General features: G+C 45.2%; 1 protein-coding gene across 1 annotated transcript; it reads left to right on the forward strand.

Annotated features, from left to right (window-relative positions):
* Positions 1-480: 480 nt before the first annotated feature.
* Positions 481-17,445, forward strand: Mapk1ip1l (mitogen-activated protein kinase 1 interacting protein 1 like). The gene is made up of 4 exons (XM_021641257.2): positions 481-610; positions 8,343-8,364; positions 10,384-11,070; positions 13,474-17,445. The coding sequence occupies exons 2-4, from the start codon at positions 8,347-8,349 to the stop codon at positions 13,483-13,485; spliced, it is 717 nt and encodes a 238-aa protein (XP_021496932.1). The 5' UTR covers positions 481-610; positions 8,343-8,346; the 3' UTR covers positions 13,486-17,445.
* Positions 17,446-18,678: the final 1,233 nt, after the last annotated feature.

Here is an 18,678-nt window from a genome sequence, read left to right on the forward strand (position 1 = left end):
TAGATTCAAAAAGGTTTCTCTCTGTTGCCACATGGTAGTTTTGACACAAAGGTGGGCAAGGAATGGCCGTTCTGGAGGGCTAGCACTAGCCCAAGATAGGTAATTAGCCTCTGGACCTGCAATGTTCCAAGTTTTGCGCTGTACGTAAATTCTAAACAGCCACTCGGCCTCTGAAGGAACAGACTGCGTTCAGAAGTTTCCATTCGGAGCACGTTTAGGGAGTCTTCCTCTTCCCTCACCTCTTTAACTCGGCTGCACGGTGGGCAGCCAGCTGGGAGCCTGGCTGCAAAGCCCGCAGAAGGCAGGGAATCCAGAATCCGCTTCCAGCCGCGGGGCGGCCACGAGCGTCTCCGGCCAGCGGGGGTTCGCGCGAGGCACCCCGCAAACAGCCCAGGCGCCAGGGGCCACGCGGGCCGGCCGCCCGGGGGCGCGGGGCAGCTGGGCGGGGCGGCCGGAAACAGCGGGCAGCCCGGCCGGGCCCCGCGCTTCCTTTTCCGGTGCCGGGAGGAGCCGCGAGTCCGCCGCCTGGGTCCGTCCGGCCCGCTCTGCTGCCCGTCCCTGCGCCCTCGTCGCGGTCACTGCGCCACGCGTCGCGCTCGGATCCCGCCGGGTGAGTCTGCTCGGGCGCCCGCGGTGGGGGGCGCGGGGCGAGCGCGGGCTCCCGGGGCGCGGGGCGAGCGCGGGCTCCCGGGGCCCGGCGCGCCCTCGGCGCCGAGGGCCTCCGCGACCGGCGAGCGCTCCGCCGTCCCGGCCGGCGGGTTCCGGCCCCGGCAGGCCAGACGGGGGGAGGGCCGGAGCGGGCGACCCTCCCCCGCGCCCCTGCCGCGCCACCGGCCAGGGGCCGGCTCCCTCCGGCTGATCCCGATTCCCTTTGTTCGCTGAACCTCAAGGGCAGCGTCTCTGCACCCCCGGGCCCCGCGCCCCACGTATCCCAGCCACCCGCTTCTAATGAAAACGGTAGCGGAGGGGACCCAGTCCTCCTTCCAGGAAGGTCTGGCGCCCGGTGATTCCGCGTGGCAGGGTCCTTGCCGTTCGTAATTAATTGGTTGAGTGACTACCCGGACGGAACGTGCCAGGGCGGAGGAACGCAGGCCTTTTGAAGGACTCAGGCTCAGCTCAGAACGCTTGAGTCTTTCCACCCTGCCTCGAAAACCGAAAGCGATGTTTCCACTAATCCCAACGTTCAAGTTTCGAACCAGAGCCACCGTAGCGAGGCGTTGCAGCCCACTAAGGTGTACACACGTGAACCTCCGGGCTGTTAAAGGCCTGTTCGAAGCCAGACCCCTATTGCTGAGGTCGCCTTCTGAAGTCTTTGTTTAGTGGTGCTCCTTGGGTGGGTGGGGAGTGGTTCTCATTCGTGGTGTGTAGAAGCCACTTTTTAAAACCAATTTGCTTCAGAAACTTTAAAGCCATTGCCGCAGTTGTAATGTTCTTTTTGATTACAGAAGGAACGACGGTATCCATTTTCATTCTTTTAACTCAGGTTGAGAATCTTGGGGCCGCTATACTTAGGAATTCAGCAATCTTCAAATTCTGTGATTTATAAAGACCTGCTACAGAGGAACTGTAACACCCCTAGACTTGGGGGCCATTAATCCATTATTAATATTTATACAGGCTGAGCCCATAATTAAATGATTAAGCTGTGGCCTAGCTTGCTTTGAGGCCCTAAATTCAATCCCCAAAACCTTAGGGAAGGAAAAATATATCTATACGCACCAGTTGTAATGATTCAGACCACAGCTAGAGACGAGTGGGAAATAAAATGGATAAATAGCACTGGGTCTGCTTTTGCCACCAAATAAGTTTTGTGCCATACTTAGAAGATTGCGTTTTCTAATATTTTTGGTTTGAAGGTGTTGTGCGATCCGTTTAAATCCAATATAACTCAAACACCAGGTCAATGCAGATGACAAAGATTTATTGTAATGAAGCCGTTACTGACAGAACAGACTCAGGAGCTGAACTTCGACCCTGCAGGGACATTGTATAATATATTTAAAAGATGAAACCATAAAACAAAGGGAGTAGGGTGGGCTGTAGCATTGTCCAGTCATATTGAAACAAGGGTTTGAATAAGGGAGTTCCATCATTTAGGATAGGAGTCTGTTCCTGGACCGGGGAACATGAACTTAGTTTGACCATTGCTGCAAGATGGCGAAGTTGTTCTTGAAATGGGTGGACTCAGACAGATAAAACTTGTCCCTGAGGTGGCTGGACTGTTTTCTTCCAACAGAAGCTGTTCAGCCATTGGGAAGTCCCCAGCTCCCTAGGACCTTGGACCTTGAATTTAGTTTCTCCCTATGATTAAATGGAGTCTGAAAAGAAATGGTAGTATTTAGAATAAGATTCTTTTGCTTGCTCCCAACAAAAATAGACAAAGGTTTGTGGTTTTGTTGTAGCGGTTGTAAAAGCTAATGTTTGTTGAGTTTTTGCTCTGTGCCAGGCAGTGACTTGAGAGATTTATTTACAGATTTATATAAGCCTCAGCAAATCTCTGCAAAATACCCATTAACTCTCCTGTATAAGACTCAGAGAATTGTCGTATAGGCAGTTGACTCCGTTAGCTTCGTCCCACGTATCTACATGTGAAAAGAGAGGATGGGGCTGGAGAGGAGAGGGAGCACCCAGCTGTCAGAGCTGCGCCGTTCTTGCCTGCAGTTCTGCTCTCAGCTCGCAACTTCTGTAGCTCCAGGGAATCAGCACCTCCAGCCTTTTTGGGCACCTGCGTTGAAGTGAACAAACCCATATACACTTTTTTTTTTTTTTTTTTTTGTAAAAATACCAAGAGAAGAGAATTACATTGTTGTTGCTTACGTGCTGTTTTCCAAGTACTGTTAGTCACTGAGTCAGATGAAACCTTGTTTAGTTCCTGTGTAACATTACTGGTCCATTCTAAATATATAAAGAAACTGAAGTTGACTCAACTAAGCTAAAGTATTTGGACCCTTGTCCAAAACTCTCTGCTAAACTAATTCTTGATTTCTCTGTATTCTAACCAATCTGAACTGCTTCTGCTTTCCCACAGTTTTATACAAACTGTTCTTACCCTGGAGCCTGTCTTTAACCTAATATTCTCTTACATTTATTCCAGACTGCAGAGACACCACTTCTCAAGTATGTCTGTGCTGTGCCACTAATTACCCTAAAGCCCAGGGGTGTGTCACACTTGGTTTCTAAAAAATGAATAAATTATAAAAGGTACTACTAAGAATTTAAATGTTTAAAAACATGCCATGCTTTTTTTGGCTGCCCAATTGTAACATGAAATACAATCTGATAAATTAGCGAGTACTAAAAGCTAACGTAAATATATACTAATATAATAGCTCAAATTAACCTGTAAACCCCACCTGTCCAAGGACCAGGACAGGAATTCTGGGAGTTGTAGTTCTTGGAATATAAGAAAGCCTTGTGGGAAAGTGCAGTGGCCAATGACACATGTCTCTGGGACACTCTCTGAGTGTCCACACTCAGGGAGTGATCCTGACCAAAGTCCATCTCTTGGTCAACATTTAATATGTGGTAAAGCTTGCTTCAAGTTTGACCCAAAATGGTGGATTTTTTTGTTTTTTGTTTGTTTTCTGTTGGATCTCAAGATTAACACTATCACATTCACACTAAAATCACAAAAATCCTGCTTTTCCTTGGTTTCTCTGAGTTTATATATTGTTTGGTGTGTATGTGTTTAGATTCTTGAGCTTTAGCTGTCAGTAAGGTATCCAGGAGTCACAGCTTTGATGGATGGTTAAGCTTGCTTTTGTCAGAAAGGACTGCTGCTCACATTTAAGTGCACAGTCTTCTACTGTTTGGTCTCCTGTCACAGTTTGATGGCCTTCTGAAGTGTTGCTTGCCAGCTGTCACTAATAAGTCAATGGATTTCAGCTTTCTTAAGCTTTGTGTGAGGATGATTTCCTTAAAGACCATATACTCTAATGATGGGTTTTGCTCTCCTGGTGGCTAGTAAAAGACATTTATACTATGTTTTTTTCTATTTTCTCCTAAAGAAATAAGTACTTTTCAGCCTGGGAACAATGAGACCCTGTCTACAAAGAGGAGGAAACTGGAGAAGCAAGGAAAGTAAATATCGATAAAAGCCTCTACCTTGCTGTTGACATTTTAAATAGTAATGGGAAATTTAGAAACTAAAAGCTGTTAATTGAAGATGTGAATGTGGCATAGGGCAGCCTCAAGTTCCCAGTCCTGCCCCGGGCCACGGCCTCCAGATTTCAGTTGTGAACCATCTCACCCCATATTAAAATACTCTTGCTTCTAAACCTCTTCTTTGCTGTGCTCAAAGTTACATCTGCGTGATCTTCATTAGTGCAGTTGGGTGTTTTTTGTGGCTTTGAGAACATCTAGGTATTGTGACATTCTGCAGCCTAGCTCAGGCCTCGTTACTGATAGGCATTGGTAATGCTTACTACTCTCGAGAATGGGACCTGGGGAAGTGGAGCTGGTGAATGAGGTGGACTGAAGTCTGATGCAATAACCCACTCTGTTCAGACAGTTTATCCTGCTGAGGGGTTCGAGGAGGCATATGAGTAAAGTGCATGACCACACGGCCAGCTTCATGCAGCAAAAGCATGTTTCCCATGGAAGTGTACAAACATGTCACAGTAGCCAGTTGTAATGAATGATCTGAAGTAAACTCATTCGTATCCAAGACATCTGGGAGGGCACGAAACCATATTCCAAGAGCAGTTCCATGTGTTTTGAAGAAACTGAGGGCACAAGTCTTGGTTTCCTGGGGTTTTCTCACAAGTGCTCAGAAATCTGAAGTGCACCATGTCCTCACATCTTCCACTTTTTTTTTTAATGCAAGATGTCCAAAGTGGTTTTATTTTGAGATGTTGTTAATAAGTCTAAGTGTCATTTGATGCATGAGTATCCCATAAGCGAACAAATGATAAGTATAATATTAGAACATTAAAAGCATTGTGTGTAATACTCTGCCACCAAGAACAGAGATCCAAACGATGTCCATTACTATTGGTTACATTATATTGATCAGAAAAATCTAGCGAATAGCTTGGAAAGAGACTCAGAATTAGTAAGTCTGGTGTCTTACAGAATATAAGCTTATATCTGCCTTTAGTAGGCATACAAATGTTAAGATGTGCTATACAAGTAGTAAGTGATCCAAAGGAAAAATTAAATGTCATTCCTTCTTGAGATGAATGAATGAATGAGTCTAATAAGGTCTCAAGGTCCAATCACAAACACAGGATCATTAGTAAAGTAGCTTCCGTCTTGGTATGTGGGGGCTGTAAGTTCACCCCAGGTGAGCAGACTTGATGTATGATGATATGGTCGATATCTCCCTTTGCCCCTTAGCTGGAAGTTTGCTGTTTTTCTGGTGAGTCTCACTGTCTCCTTGCCCTCAGTGGCTTGGAGCTGGAGGAAATAAAGAGCCTTCGTGTATCGTTGGGTCCATCTGCGATAACATGTGCATGCCCCTTCGAAGTTTTCTGGAAAGGGCATAGCGCAGGTTAATGTGTCAGCTTCACATCTCCTTCAGGAGGGCCAGAGAGGCCAGAGTGTGCGCAAACAGGAGTGCTAAGGAGTGTGTGCAGGTTAACCAGGTGTAGTTCTTGTAGAAATGGAAGCATAGCGATGTGAAGGCAAAATTAAAGCAGTCTCTCTCTATTCATGAAAATAATCCTACAACATAAGCAGAATCTGAAACAACATTTATGGGTTTATGAATTAACCATAATAGATGAATCAAAACAGCCATTTCCACCTGTTGGGCTGAGGAAAAGTATTAATAGATTGACTATCTGGACCATGAATCCCTCCTATACCCTTTGTGACCCATCAACAAAATAAGTATGTGCCTGTGCGAGATGGTTGGACAGTTTTTGTAATCACAAAATCAGTTTGTATAAAAAAAATTCCATAGTTTATTAGGTAGATAATGATTTCATATCCTTCTCTAGTAATCTGCAAATTAAATTTGAAAATCCATAGAGTTCTGCAATGCTCTTAAAAACTGATTGTTAACAGAGTGGTGATGGTGCGTGCCTTTAAACCTAGCACTTGTGAGGAGGAGGAGGAGGAGGCATGTGGATCTCTGAGTTCTAAACTAGCCTGGTCTACAGAGTGAGTTCCAGGACAGCCAAGACTACACAGAGACACCCTGTCTCAAAAAAACAAAACAAAAACTCTTTTAAAGCCTGATGATCAGTTAAGGATAATATAATAGAGCAAGGATTAAATCTCTGCTGTTGACATCGGGTCCTCCCCTGATTTACTAATTGAGCAAGAAGAGTAAGGTAAGTAGTTAACATTTAATGGTCCTTGTAAGTGAATCCATTCCTCTTGTGCTAGAATCCCTGTAGGAGACAATTTAATGGGCAAATTAAGTAAGTTTAAGGTTGACTTTGCTTTTCTGCACCCAGAAGCTGGGTGGTCATAACGTTTGCATCGCAGGGAATGTCGCTGTGCTCAGGAAACGTCCAGCGAACACGCTTGTCAGTACAGCAAGTGGTTTAAGGGCAACTGTTCCATCGAGAAGGATTAAGTTATTAATTACTACTTAGAAGAATTGAGGAATAGTAAGCATGTTAAACCACGAGCACACTCTTAATCACAAAATAGAGACACTGCAAGTAGAGGCAGGTTAATAAATTAACAAAAAGTTAAAACTCAATACCAAAAGAAATACCACTTAAGAGAGCTGAAAGGGTCTTTGCAGAAAGCTCTTGTCTCCTGTAACAGCTGCTGTTCTTGCCATCTAAGAAGATGGTGTAGGTGGAATGATGGATTATTACTAAGTACTGAATGATGGGGCTGGGGGGAACTGCCTGCTGTCTTAGTCCAGTCCTGCAGAGTCGGGGATGAGTAAAAGCACGTTAAAAAGCGACAGCAGGGCTAAGGTAACTGGAAAGGAATGGAAGTTTTCTAGGCTGATGGAAACTTTTTTGGAGTGGCCAGAGCTTAAAGTGACCATTTGTCTTTCTACTTTATGTTGATTGCATTTCAACTTGAAAAATGGCAAGGGGTGGGGCAGCGCATAAACCAGACATCCTGGCAGGAGGATCAGAAAGTCAAGGTCATCCTGTGCTACATATCAGGGTCAATGATAGCCTTGTATACAAGATCCTGCCTCAAAAAAAAAAAAAAAAATTTCAAAAAGACTGGTTAGGGACTTGCCTGGCACGTCCAAGCAAGGCCCTAGATCCCACCCCTGGTACTGTGGTCGATCAGGAAAGAAAGGCAAGCAGTCTGTCCATCCAGTGATGGAGGGATATTCACAGGAAGTCAATGTGATTGAGGCCTGAGTTTAAAAGGTTATTAATCTGTTGTGATTTAAAATTCTAGTAATACCCAGAGCTAAAAGAAGAGTTTAAGGGTCACAGCCTAAATTTGCTGGACCAGGTTGACTCCAGATAAACTTGCACGTCTGCCTCTATTTCACATCTACTATTTTTCCTGATTATGCCTGTACAACAGTTGATTTGAAAAAGAAGCCATGAATTTGAAAAAGCAAGAAAGGGTGTGTGGGAGAGCTTAGAGGTAGGAAGGGAAAGGGGGTCGGGGAATAATTTAATTATAATCTCAAAAAAAAAAAAAAAGAAAAAGAAAAAACAGCCAGGTGCAGTGGCACACACCTTTAATCCCAGCACTCCGGAGGCAAAGGCAGGTGATCTCTGAGTTCGAGGTTAGCCTGGTCTACAAAGTTGAATCCAGCCAAGGCTACACAGAGAAACCCTGTCTTGAAAACACAAAACAAAACAAAAAGCTGGGCAAGCCAGCAGGCATTTATCCACGGCCTGTGCTTCTGTTCCTAACACTGGATTCCTGCTTGATTTCCCTCAGTAATGGACTGTGACCTGGGAGTTGTAAGATAAAGTACACTTCACCCTGCTGCCAGCAAGACTAAAGAAAGGAAGGAGGAAAGGAAAGAAAAGTCAGTGGAAAGTGTGGGTCAGGATGAGCTGGAAATTATACAGTTAGTCGTGTGGAAGGTTGAAGGAGTTTCTACCAAGAATTTCTTGGTCATGCATGATTGATTTGAGCCCAAGAGTTTGAGATCGGCCTGCACAGTGAGAGCCCACTGGTAGGTAATAATGCAATCCCAACAAGAATGAAGTTGCTTTTCTTAATTTTAGTAGAAAAAAAATTCCTATATAAAAGAAAACATAATACCAGCACTCAGGAGGCAGAGTCTGGCAGATCAAGGACAACCAGGGCTATACAGAGAAACCCTGTGGGAGGAAGATTCCATTTAAGTAAAGTACACACGCACACAGAAACACAAATAAATAAACAAATAAGATTATTTTAAAATATATAAAAGTATAAACACTAATTTTGACATTTTCTTTCTTTTTTAGAAAAATGTCAGATGAATTTTCGGTAAGTTGAACCTTGCTAAGTTTTTGTTTTCTTTTAAGACAAACACAGTCCTTCCAGGAAAGATGGGGCAGGAAGATGATTTTGTGTGTGTGTGAGTGTATGCCATGTGTGTACAGGTGCCCTGGAGGGAGAAGAGGGTGTTAGGTCCCCTGGAAGAAGAGCAAGGCTTCTCAACTGCTGAGCCATCTCTCCAGCCCCAGACACGGACCTTGATGGCTGCTTTGACTACACGTGCACGCACACACGCACATCGAGTGTGGAGTGGCTAGAAGTGGCTGCACAGTCTTCAGTAAACATTTTTGTAATTTTCTCTTTGGTCTGCTGTAAAAGAACGTTAATTCAGAACATGGCTATATTGGCACATGTTTGGAGATCACATCCAAAGATCTTCTAGGTCTGTATGATCCAGCTGGAATACAAATAAATAATCCTTTAATCCAGGAGACAGAGGCAGGGAGATCTTAGTTCAAGGCCAGCCTGGTATAGAACAAGTTTCAGGTAGAGAAAAGGTTAGATCCAGGCATGGTGGCACATGCCTTTATTCCCAAACAGTGAAGGTTTGTAGAAGAAAGCACCCATGTTTTAAAGTGATGTCTAATTGAGTGGCAGAAACAGTGACAAATCAGAGAAAAGACTTGACAGAATAGGAGACACCCAACTCTCAGAAGAGAGAGGAAAGGGAAGCTACTTAAGGGGCAATGAGAGAGAGGAGGCAGTTTTACCAGGAGAGTTTTACAGAGAGAGTTTAGAGAGCAGTTTCAAGAGGAGACTGGAGCAAATTGCTGGAGTTTGAGGCCAAGCAGAGCAATTCAGAGGCTGGGGGGGGGGGGAGCCAGATTGAATAAGTCACCTGGGAGAGGAGTTTGAGCCAGAACAGCTGAGTAGAACAGACAGCCCAGAGCTCGGAGAGAACTAGAAAGGGTGAGCTTATTAAACAATAAGTCTCAGAGGCTGAAAACAATTCTAGGGCTAGGTTAGATTATATGGAGGCTGGAAGCTTCCAAGACTAAGTTAGCAGAAGGAGGCAGTAAGCCTCTGAGACAATGAAAGAACCAGGCAAATAAAAGTTACTTTTAATATTACTTTCCCAGTAATATTAAAATCCCAACATTTATTGGAAATCACTGGTCGGACATAGTGCTGCATGCCTGTAATCTCAGCGCTTGCGAGGTGGAGGCAGGAGAACTAAAAATCCAGGGCTTGGACCGCAGAGATGGCTTAGTGCAGAGACCAAATGTATAAACTTATGAAGACCCGCTCCTCTGGTTTGCTTTCTCTTGCTGGGATGGAGAGCATGACCAGAAGCAACTTGGGAAGGAAAGTGTAGGTTTCATTCTACAGCTTTTCCATCATAAAGGGAAGCCAGGGCAGGACCTCAAGGCAGGGCCTGGAGGCAAGAACACGAACCTAAGCCGTGGAGGAACGCTTGCTTGCTTCTTGGGAGTCATAATAAGTTTTCAAAGTTCACGGTCAGCCTGGAGAGGTGCCTCAGTGGTTAGGAGCACTGGCTGCTCCTTTAAATGACCTGGGTGCAATTCCCAGCACCCATCTGGCAGCTCACAACTGTCTGTAATTCCAGTTCCAGGGGACCTGTGGCACCAGGCACATACGTGGTGCACACACAGGCAAAATACCGATACACATAAAGTTTAGGGTAAGCCTGTGCTACGTGACACCTTGTCTCAACAAGAATGTATTTTATTTTAAACTATATTTATGTAAATTGCCTCATTTAAAGCTGAATTTAACCCTAAAACTGTTTTTGAAACAAAAAAGTAAAGACTGAGAGTCACATGTGGGGTTTCTATCCTATTTCCCACATTATATTCCCTCACGGTTCAGAAATGAAGTGTAGAAGTGGCTGTATCTAGGACAGTTGAACGTTAGAGAATTTGCACCGCAGAGGTAATGTTCAAGTGCTTTAAGGCTTGCCATCCCCAGGAGTTGTGTGTGGTTTGCAGGGGATTATCAGCGTGCTTTGACTCGCCCTGGTCACGATATGCCTGTTTCCTATTACAGCTGGCAGATGCGCTACCTGAACAGCCCTCGGCCAAAGCGTCTGTGAGCAGTGCAAAGGCCGGCCAGTCTCAAGGCTGGCCGGGCTCCGGCCCATGGAGTAACCCCAGCGCTCCACCTGCGCTGCCTCCGGGACTCCCGCCTAGTGCAGCGCCCTCCACTGTGCCTTTTGGACCAGCACCAACAGGAATGTACCCCTCCATGCCTCCAGCTGGACCACCACCAGGACCCCCAGCACCCTTTCCTCCTGGACCGTCATGTCTCCCACCTAGTGGTCCTTACCCAGCCCCTGCTGTGCCGGGCCCTGGCCCCACGGGGCCGTACGCTACGCCAAATATGCCCATTCCGGAGCTACCTAGGCCATACGGTGCACCCACAGATCCAGCTGCAGTTGGTACTTTAGGTCCATGGGGATCCATGTCTTCTGGACCTTGGGCACCAGGAATTGGGGGGCAGCATCCTAATATGCCATATCGATCTCCAGGGCCGTATCCCACTGTTCCTCCTCCAGTGTCAGGAGCACCGCCTGTTCCATGGGGCACTGTGCCGCCAGGAGCCTGGGGACCACCAGCACCATATCCTGGCCCTGCAGGATCATATCCCTCGCCAGGACCCCATCCTACTCTGAATAATCCTTACCAAGTGCCTTCAGGACCTTCTGGTGCTCCACCAATGCCTGGTGGCCCTCATGTAAGTGTTGAGCTTGTTATGGCCATGTAGTCAGAGTCACGTTGACACAGCTGGAAGATTGTTCTGGGTGGGAGATGAGAGCGCTTCTGATACTTAAAATGGTTATGAATCTATAACCTGAGTACATATGAGAACTTCTGGTTTAGATGCAGCATTTCGAAGGAGAAGAATCCCTACTACTAACAGGAGAAAGGGAAGCTCCTCAGATCCTAAACGCACTATGCCGTGATGAGCGGTGTGTTCCTCAGCCCCTTGGGTGACGAGAGGGTGCGCACCATGGGCTGGGCTGTGTCGTCTTACTATTCTAACTGCCGTCCTATCAGGTCACTAAGCAGGTGTCCATGTAGAGGAATTAAATATGACTCAGCTGTGAAGAGAAAGAAACATTCTTAGTCAATTGTCCTCTGAAATTTTATTGGTGCGTTCTCCCTCAAAATTTGTGTGTGTGTGTGTGTGTGTGTGTGTGTGTGTGTGTGTGTTCTGCCAAAACATCTCCCTCCAGATTTTTTTCTTAACAAAGTGTGCCATAAGACTTGCTGTTTACATTTATTACACAGTAAGTTTTATTTTAGGCCATCACAGAGAGTCAGTAACTACACGTACTAATTATATGTGGGAGGCATGGAGTTCCTTGTGCTCACAGATAAGCACTAGGGGAGCCAGGAATGTTATACACACAGGGTTGTCTCTTCTAAGGAGGAGATGTATGACCTGTTTGCTGCCCAGAAGACTGGGAGCAGATGTGATTAATAACCTGGTGACCTTTGCGTTATCTGTGTGGCCAAGACTACCCTGGACCCTCCCCAGACACTGTGGTGAACTTGTCAATCTGTGGAACCCATTGTTAAGCAAGTGTACTTGTAAAAAGTGTTTCTGTATAGTCCTTTCTTAAGCGCCATTGTGCACACCGGGTTGAGTTATATATCACCAAGAAATTCCTCACCCAATTGTGGAGTGCTTAAATATGCTTAAAATCAACTACTTAGGGTTGGACTCCCTAAGTTGAACCAACAGCAGCTACTGAGTCATGGTGAACTGAGCTGCCCTGCCTCCTGCAGATGGCTCCTTGTCAGCACTGCCTGTGGCGGCGATCTGCCAGGGGCAGAGTGAGCCGACCGAGGCTTAGAGCCGTGTGATTAACAACCGAAGCCAACTCCTCTCTGGAGTTACTCCTTATCTGGGAGGGGCCTGAAAGCCTATTTCGAGAACAATTCTGTGTTTTTGACGAATGGGGTCACAAGTGTCTTGTCTTGGTTTCTTGGAGTTTTCTCCCGAGCAAGCGCTCAGGAATTTTACGTGCTTCCGTTCTTGCACCATGTTCTGAATTCTTTCTCTCTAAGTGCAAAAGGTCCAGAGCGGTTTTGTTTTGAGTTGTTGTTGATAAAAATTGTCATCTGATGCATGCGTATCCTATAAGCAAACAAATGATAAATATAACAATATTAGAAGCGTAGGGCTCACAGGGACGTTGTATGAGTTTTGTGAAACTAGACCTGTATCAGTATTCATCCTGGCAGCCACAGCTCCCTCCCTAAGGCTGGAGGGCTGCACTAGGCAGATCGTGCAGCTGATGGTCTCTCGGGCGCCATCTGCTGGTCCCTGTCGGCATTTCATGTAAGGCATTCCAGGCTCACCCTTCAAGTCCCAGTTATTAAACTTTCACATTTGCCTTTGGCGAGATTGGGAAGGGCTTAGAACCATTTTCACAATTAAATCAAAATCATATGGTAACCTTGCACATTACTAGTCCAACCAAAAAGATATTGATAATATGAAGCAGTAAATCCATAGGAAATGCAAGAGTTTTTAAAATCTTTAATTGTGTCCTTCACCTAAAAAAGTTTCCTCTGGAAATCAGAGGTACTTTCAAACCATCTAATAGTGACACCAGACAAAGCCTTCCCTGGCTTCTGCCCCATTGTTCTCTCTTACCTCCTCCTATGAGTGACCCTGAGCTCAGGTTCTGGGCACAGCTTGTCACTGCTCCAGAGACAGTGGGTCCTGGGACAGTGGAGCTGATAAGTGAGGTGGACCACAGTTTCGTGCAATAGCCAACTTTATTTGGAACATCACATAATTTATACTCTGAGAGTTAAGAGGGTTCATGTGAGCAAAGTGGACAGTCATTAGGGTAAGCCTCAAGTGATGAAGCAAGCTGAATGCAGCAAATAAAAGTGAGTTTGTAACGAAGCAAGATGACTTTTATCTAATACATCTGGGAGGGCCAAGAACAATTCCGTGTTTTTGAAGAAACTGAGGTCACAGGATCCTGTCTTGGTTTATTGGGGTTCTCACCAACGCTCAGAAGTCTCATATGACTCTAGTTTTGGACTGTTTGAAGTTAAACTGTTGGTTGTGATGTCCACAATTGATTTTTTTTCCTTTTTTTTTTTTCTGTTGCAGTCTTACCATTGAGTTGACAGTGGATGAAGAGCTGGCGCACTGCTTTTTGAAGTACATGTATGTGCACATGAAGGCATTTATAAATGGCTGGTTTCACTATTGGTTGAGGACATTCGTGAAAGAACAACTTTTGCACTTCAGAAAGTTCTGTTTCATGTGTTTGGATATGTAGAACACCACGTGGGTACAATCAGATAAATTGTAGAAGCAAATCATTCAAGTGTGATTAATGTGGCTATGTGTATTGAATAACTTTTGATAATGTGTGTTTAAAACTATACCCTCAAAATCTAAAATAACATGGATTGTTGTTAGAGTCTGCAACTTAATTGACAAAGTCATTCAAGTATTTTTTGTAATCCCCCTCCACCCTGCCCCCCATATAACTAAGAACAATCACATAATTGGAACATGAGTCCTCAGTGTTTTGAGCTCCTTCTACCTACAGAAACCAGGCCCTCTTGTTATAGTGTGGCTGCTAAGTATAAGTCAACCATTATATTCAGTTCTTCAGAAATTGCCTGTCAGAATTGCATATGACCTAAGGGCAGGTTTCTTGCTCTGTCAGCTCTAGAAAAGTGTTGGTACCAAATGCACCTAAAATGTTAAGGCATAATGTAACTGGTCTGCCCAGCCTTAGGAAGCAGTAAGAAAATGGGGGAGAGGAGTAAGGCGGCTGCCGCCGGCAGTCACTGGCGCAGCCATCTGAGCCAGCAGGCGGAGCTAGGAGCTTCTCTCTCACTAGCCAACAGCTGGGCCAGTGGTGATACCAGGTCCTTTTTGACAATCTAATTTACAATTCACAACTCATTTTTTTTTTCTCTTTAAACAAGTTATTGGAGGGGGTAAATAAAGCAGACATCGTGTGTGACATTTTTAAATGGGGGAAAATACTCAGAATTCCGAAGGACATTCTCACGATGGCTGAACCCCAACCTGTTTGAGTTGTTGCAGAATTATACACACTTATATGTGTGTAATATGTTTCTCGGCTTCATATACGGGGCAACTGAGGGAGAACGCTCTTTGGTTGACATAGCCATGGTCAGACTCCTGGCCACAGACCAGCTGTGGGAAGCAGAGCGTGGCAGGTGGCTCCTGCAGGCCCTTAAGCATCCAGCTGAGTGGGTGCTTGCAGAGCTGTTGCTCTCCTGAAGTGTAGTGACGCTCTGGCACCTGAGAGTCGGGAAGCACAGGCCGTTGTGCAGCTCTCCCAGCAGCAGCAAGGCCTGTGAGCAGCCAGTCCCACCCCAACTTCCTGGGTTGACAGAGATCCTGGATTTGCTGCCTGGTGGGTTCCAGACCTTGTAATGGGTAGTAAGTAGGTCATGACCCCAGCCCACCCAGGACCCAGTTGTCCACCGCATGTGTGGGCTCCGGCATTTTGGTGTAGTCCCCTGTTTGGAGCTTCACACCCTGCTGTGAGGTGTGTCCAGCTTTCTTTGAGCTTGTTGGGGTGTGCAAGGGTGCGGTGGCAGTGACTAGTGACCCGAATGTCGCTGATCTTCCAGGAGCGTTCAGGCATTGATTTATGAAAGATACTTCCTTCATTAGGCCTTAAGGCTTGGTTTAAGTGCATTTCATGCCAACATTTTTCTACAGCTCTGTCAGAGCAAGAAACCTATCCTCAGAGCTTAATGCAACTGTGAAAGGAACATTTTGTAATTTTAGCAGTATAATGGTTAAATTAAACTTTGTAACCACAAGAAAATAAAATTATGCCACTAAAATAGGAAAAGAGGCCCCAGTTTGTATGGGTAGAGGAGCTACTTGGAGAGTTTGTCCTTGGGTGTGTTTGAGGTTCTCCCATTGGTTTCCAGATGCCATCCTGTTAGACTTCCCTGAAGAAACAGCTGGATTTCTAAAAAGATTTCTTATTTCCCGGGGGCTTCTTGGATCTGGAAGCCAACCTGCCAGCCTGGACATCTGGGCCCTGGAACACCCATCATCACTGCCTTGCCTACACGTAACCTTAAGCCAAGATTCATCAGTTGCCAAGTTCATCAGCCAGTGTGTTGGGGTTTTTTGTTGTTGGGGTTTTGTTTTTCTTTGGGGGTGGGGCATACTTTCTTGTTGGTAGAAGTTAATGACCCATCCCGTGTGATGTGCTCTGGATGGTAATTCCATTTAAGCCCTTGGTTTTTAGGACTTCACAACTGATAATTGGGATTTATTTGGTTTATCACTGTTATTTAGTACAAGAGTGGAAATCAAAAAGACAGGATTTTTATTTTCAGAATATTTCTCTTGTTACCCTCAGGGTGGGTTCAAGATAGGATCAAGAAAAGCTAAAAATAAAAAATATAAAAGGTAGCCAAATAAAGAATACAGAAAGGACTTTCCGGCTTTGTAGGGTAGAGTGTTTGTGGGTTCAAGATAGAGTCAAGAAAAGCTAAAATAAAAATAAAAAGTAGCCAAATGAGGAAAAGAACTTGAAAAGGGTTTTCTAGTTTTGTTTTAACCTATGGGTAATACTGCTTTGAGAACAAGCCATGCTAGGCCAGGACTGGTCTACCGAAAGGACAGTTTGTCAATAAATGTTTGGTCTTAGAAAAATCCAAATTCTGGACCTTACTGACATGGTCTGACAAGAATTAATATAGTTGAGATGTGCGGGAGTAGTGTTTCTGAAGTGGAAATGTTGAGATTTGCAATATTCAGTTCTTTAACTAAGGCCCCTCCTTTCTTCATCTTGCTGTCAGTAGAGAGTAACAGTCCATTTTCTCATAACACACCTTACAAACTAATGCCATCTTTTGTCTCACATAGACAGCTTTTGATTGAGGTTGGTAAGATCCTGCCTCATTTTCATGGTGGTTCCATACAGCTGTCACCATGTATTCCCCACCCAGAGTAACTCAAAGCTAGCTTTCTCGGATGCTGGGAATGCAACCTCCAGAAGAGCGCAGGCCTTTAAATCAGTGTTTAGAGAAGCAGATGCCTAATGGAACTAGCTGCTAGAGAGTGGTGGGTGCTTTCAGGGAAGATACGCTTAGGGAAGCAAATATCACTCAAAACAGACACTTTATTTTCAGAACTGCCAACTGAATCAGAAATGAGTATTGGCGGTTGGGGCCAAGATTCCATTCCTGAGTCTAGCTGCAGAAGACACCTGAGGACTGAGCCTGTGCCACGAGTACATCAGTGATTGGCTCTAGGCCCTGTACTTAGCGCACCCAGTTTAGGCACACCGTTACCAGCCCCCTGGATAAGGGGCAATTAACCGTGGCTGTCAGTGAGGATAACAGGCCTGTCCTGGAGCTATGTGTAGATGAGGAACTCATGGAAATGTCTGCCTCCCAAATACTGAGATAAATGCATGTGACTGGCTTAATAAACTTCGGGTGTGTGTGTTTGAATGACTGAAGCATGGTGACTCATGCCTTTGATCCCAGCACTTGGAAATCAGAGGCAGTCAGACTTTGGAGTTCAAGGACAGCCAGGGTTATACACGGAAAACACGTCTCAACAACAGTAAAAACATATCTTTCAACATGGGGGTGCTGATCGGTGCAACTAGTCAAGTGTGCAAAGTAACAGGATGCTTTCCTCTTCTGGATAAAGGCACTGGCACAGCTGCCTCTGATTGATAGACACTTGTCATTAAGTAGATTCTACTTTTTATACGTGCTCTATAAAGGTTTTTTTTTTGTAATACTTTTCTTGAGATTGTGATTCGTTTTTCATTTATTGAATAATGGCAAATTTGATGTATTTTATAGTCTATGCATTTTAAGTTAAGCTGCCCGAAGTGTGTCTGAGACCTACGCGTTTGTACTATGAACTGTAAGCAATGGAAGATAACTAGGTTTTGTCACCTGCTGCTGTATTTGCAAACAAAGACAAATGTTGCTTGAAGATGTAATTATAATTAGAAGTAGGTTATGGATGTGATACTTGATATTTTTAAGGTAAACTTGTTTGCTTTGTGTGTGATACCTGAAAGCCTTTTTTAAAAATGTATTTTCATGATTTCATGGTTTCTCTGTGTTTTATTGCCCTGGCGATGTTGGAAGCTTCCCTAAGAGTCCAGAGCCCAGTTAGCTTCCTGTTTGTATTCCTAAAGAAGACGAGGGTCTGCAGTACCTGTCAGCATGTGACCTGCATTCTCTAGGGAATCCCAGCCGGCTGCCTGCAAAGAGCCCTGCTTCATAAACACTGGTCAGCAACAGCATGCCAGCACCCGTGGGGAGGATGGCCCCAAGACTAGACCACCCGGAACCAGGCTATCTACCTGAGGTCAGGGAACTAGCCCTCTCCACCCTTGTGGCCTGCACCCCCACTTTCTCTTACAAACTAATAACTCCTTTTGCCTTGACTTGCAATTAATTAAGAGTCATGTTAAGCTTAATGTACTTGAGCCTGTCCGTGGGAGTTAGCCAGCCTCACAGCTCTCGTGTGAATGTGCTGAGAACGAAGTTTTTGGAAGAGTTTGTGCCCTTTTCAAAATAAGTTTAGAATGGTTTCTGGTATTCTGGGTTCCTGAAAGTGTCCACCTAAAGTAGAGCTAAGAAACAGTGAAATTGAAATGTAAGACAATCCTGGGTGGGCCCCGCTGGCTGATCCGGACCCAGCAGTTCTTTTTACCACTACTAGTACTCGGAACCATCTGTCTCTGCAGTAGAGTCTTAAGAGTGAATCCTAACATGACCATGTTTATTCAGATCTGACACACAAGTAGAAGCCAATGCCAGGAGAGATGTAAGCAGTCGCATAGTTTATTTCCTGGGGTGTTTATGTTTTTTTCTTTGTAGATTTATTTTTATGTGTAATTTTGCGCGTATCTGTGTGAATGTGTGCCTTCGGAGGCAGAGCAATACATCAGACACCAGCACCTAAAGTTACAGATGTTGGTGAGCTGCCAGATGTGGGATCAAACTGGGTTCTGTAGAAGAGCAGCAATGCTCTTAATCTCTAAGTCATCTCTCCATCCAGTACATAGGTTCTCTTGAACAAATTAGGCAGATTTAGGCCGGCTGTGATGGTGCATGCCTGTAATCCCAGCACGCAGGGAGGCAGAGGCAGGTGGACCTCTGTGAGTTCAAGGCCAGCCTGGTCTACAAAGCGAGTCTAGGACAGCCATGGCTACACAGATAAACCGTGTCTCCAAACAAAAAAGTAGCAGCAGATTTTCCGGATGCCATTTTGTGGTTCTCTGGAATTCAGGCATGTGGTGTGGAAAGAGTGTGGTTTCCTGGTGCGGCT

The sequence above is a fragment of the Meriones unguiculatus genome, chromosome 9 (genome assembly GCF_030254825.1).
Source record: "Meriones unguiculatus strain TT.TT164.6M chromosome 9, Bangor_MerUng_6.1, whole genome shotgun sequence".
NCBI classification, from domain to species: domain Eukaryota; kingdom Metazoa; phylum Chordata; class Mammalia; order Rodentia; family Muridae; genus Meriones; species Meriones unguiculatus.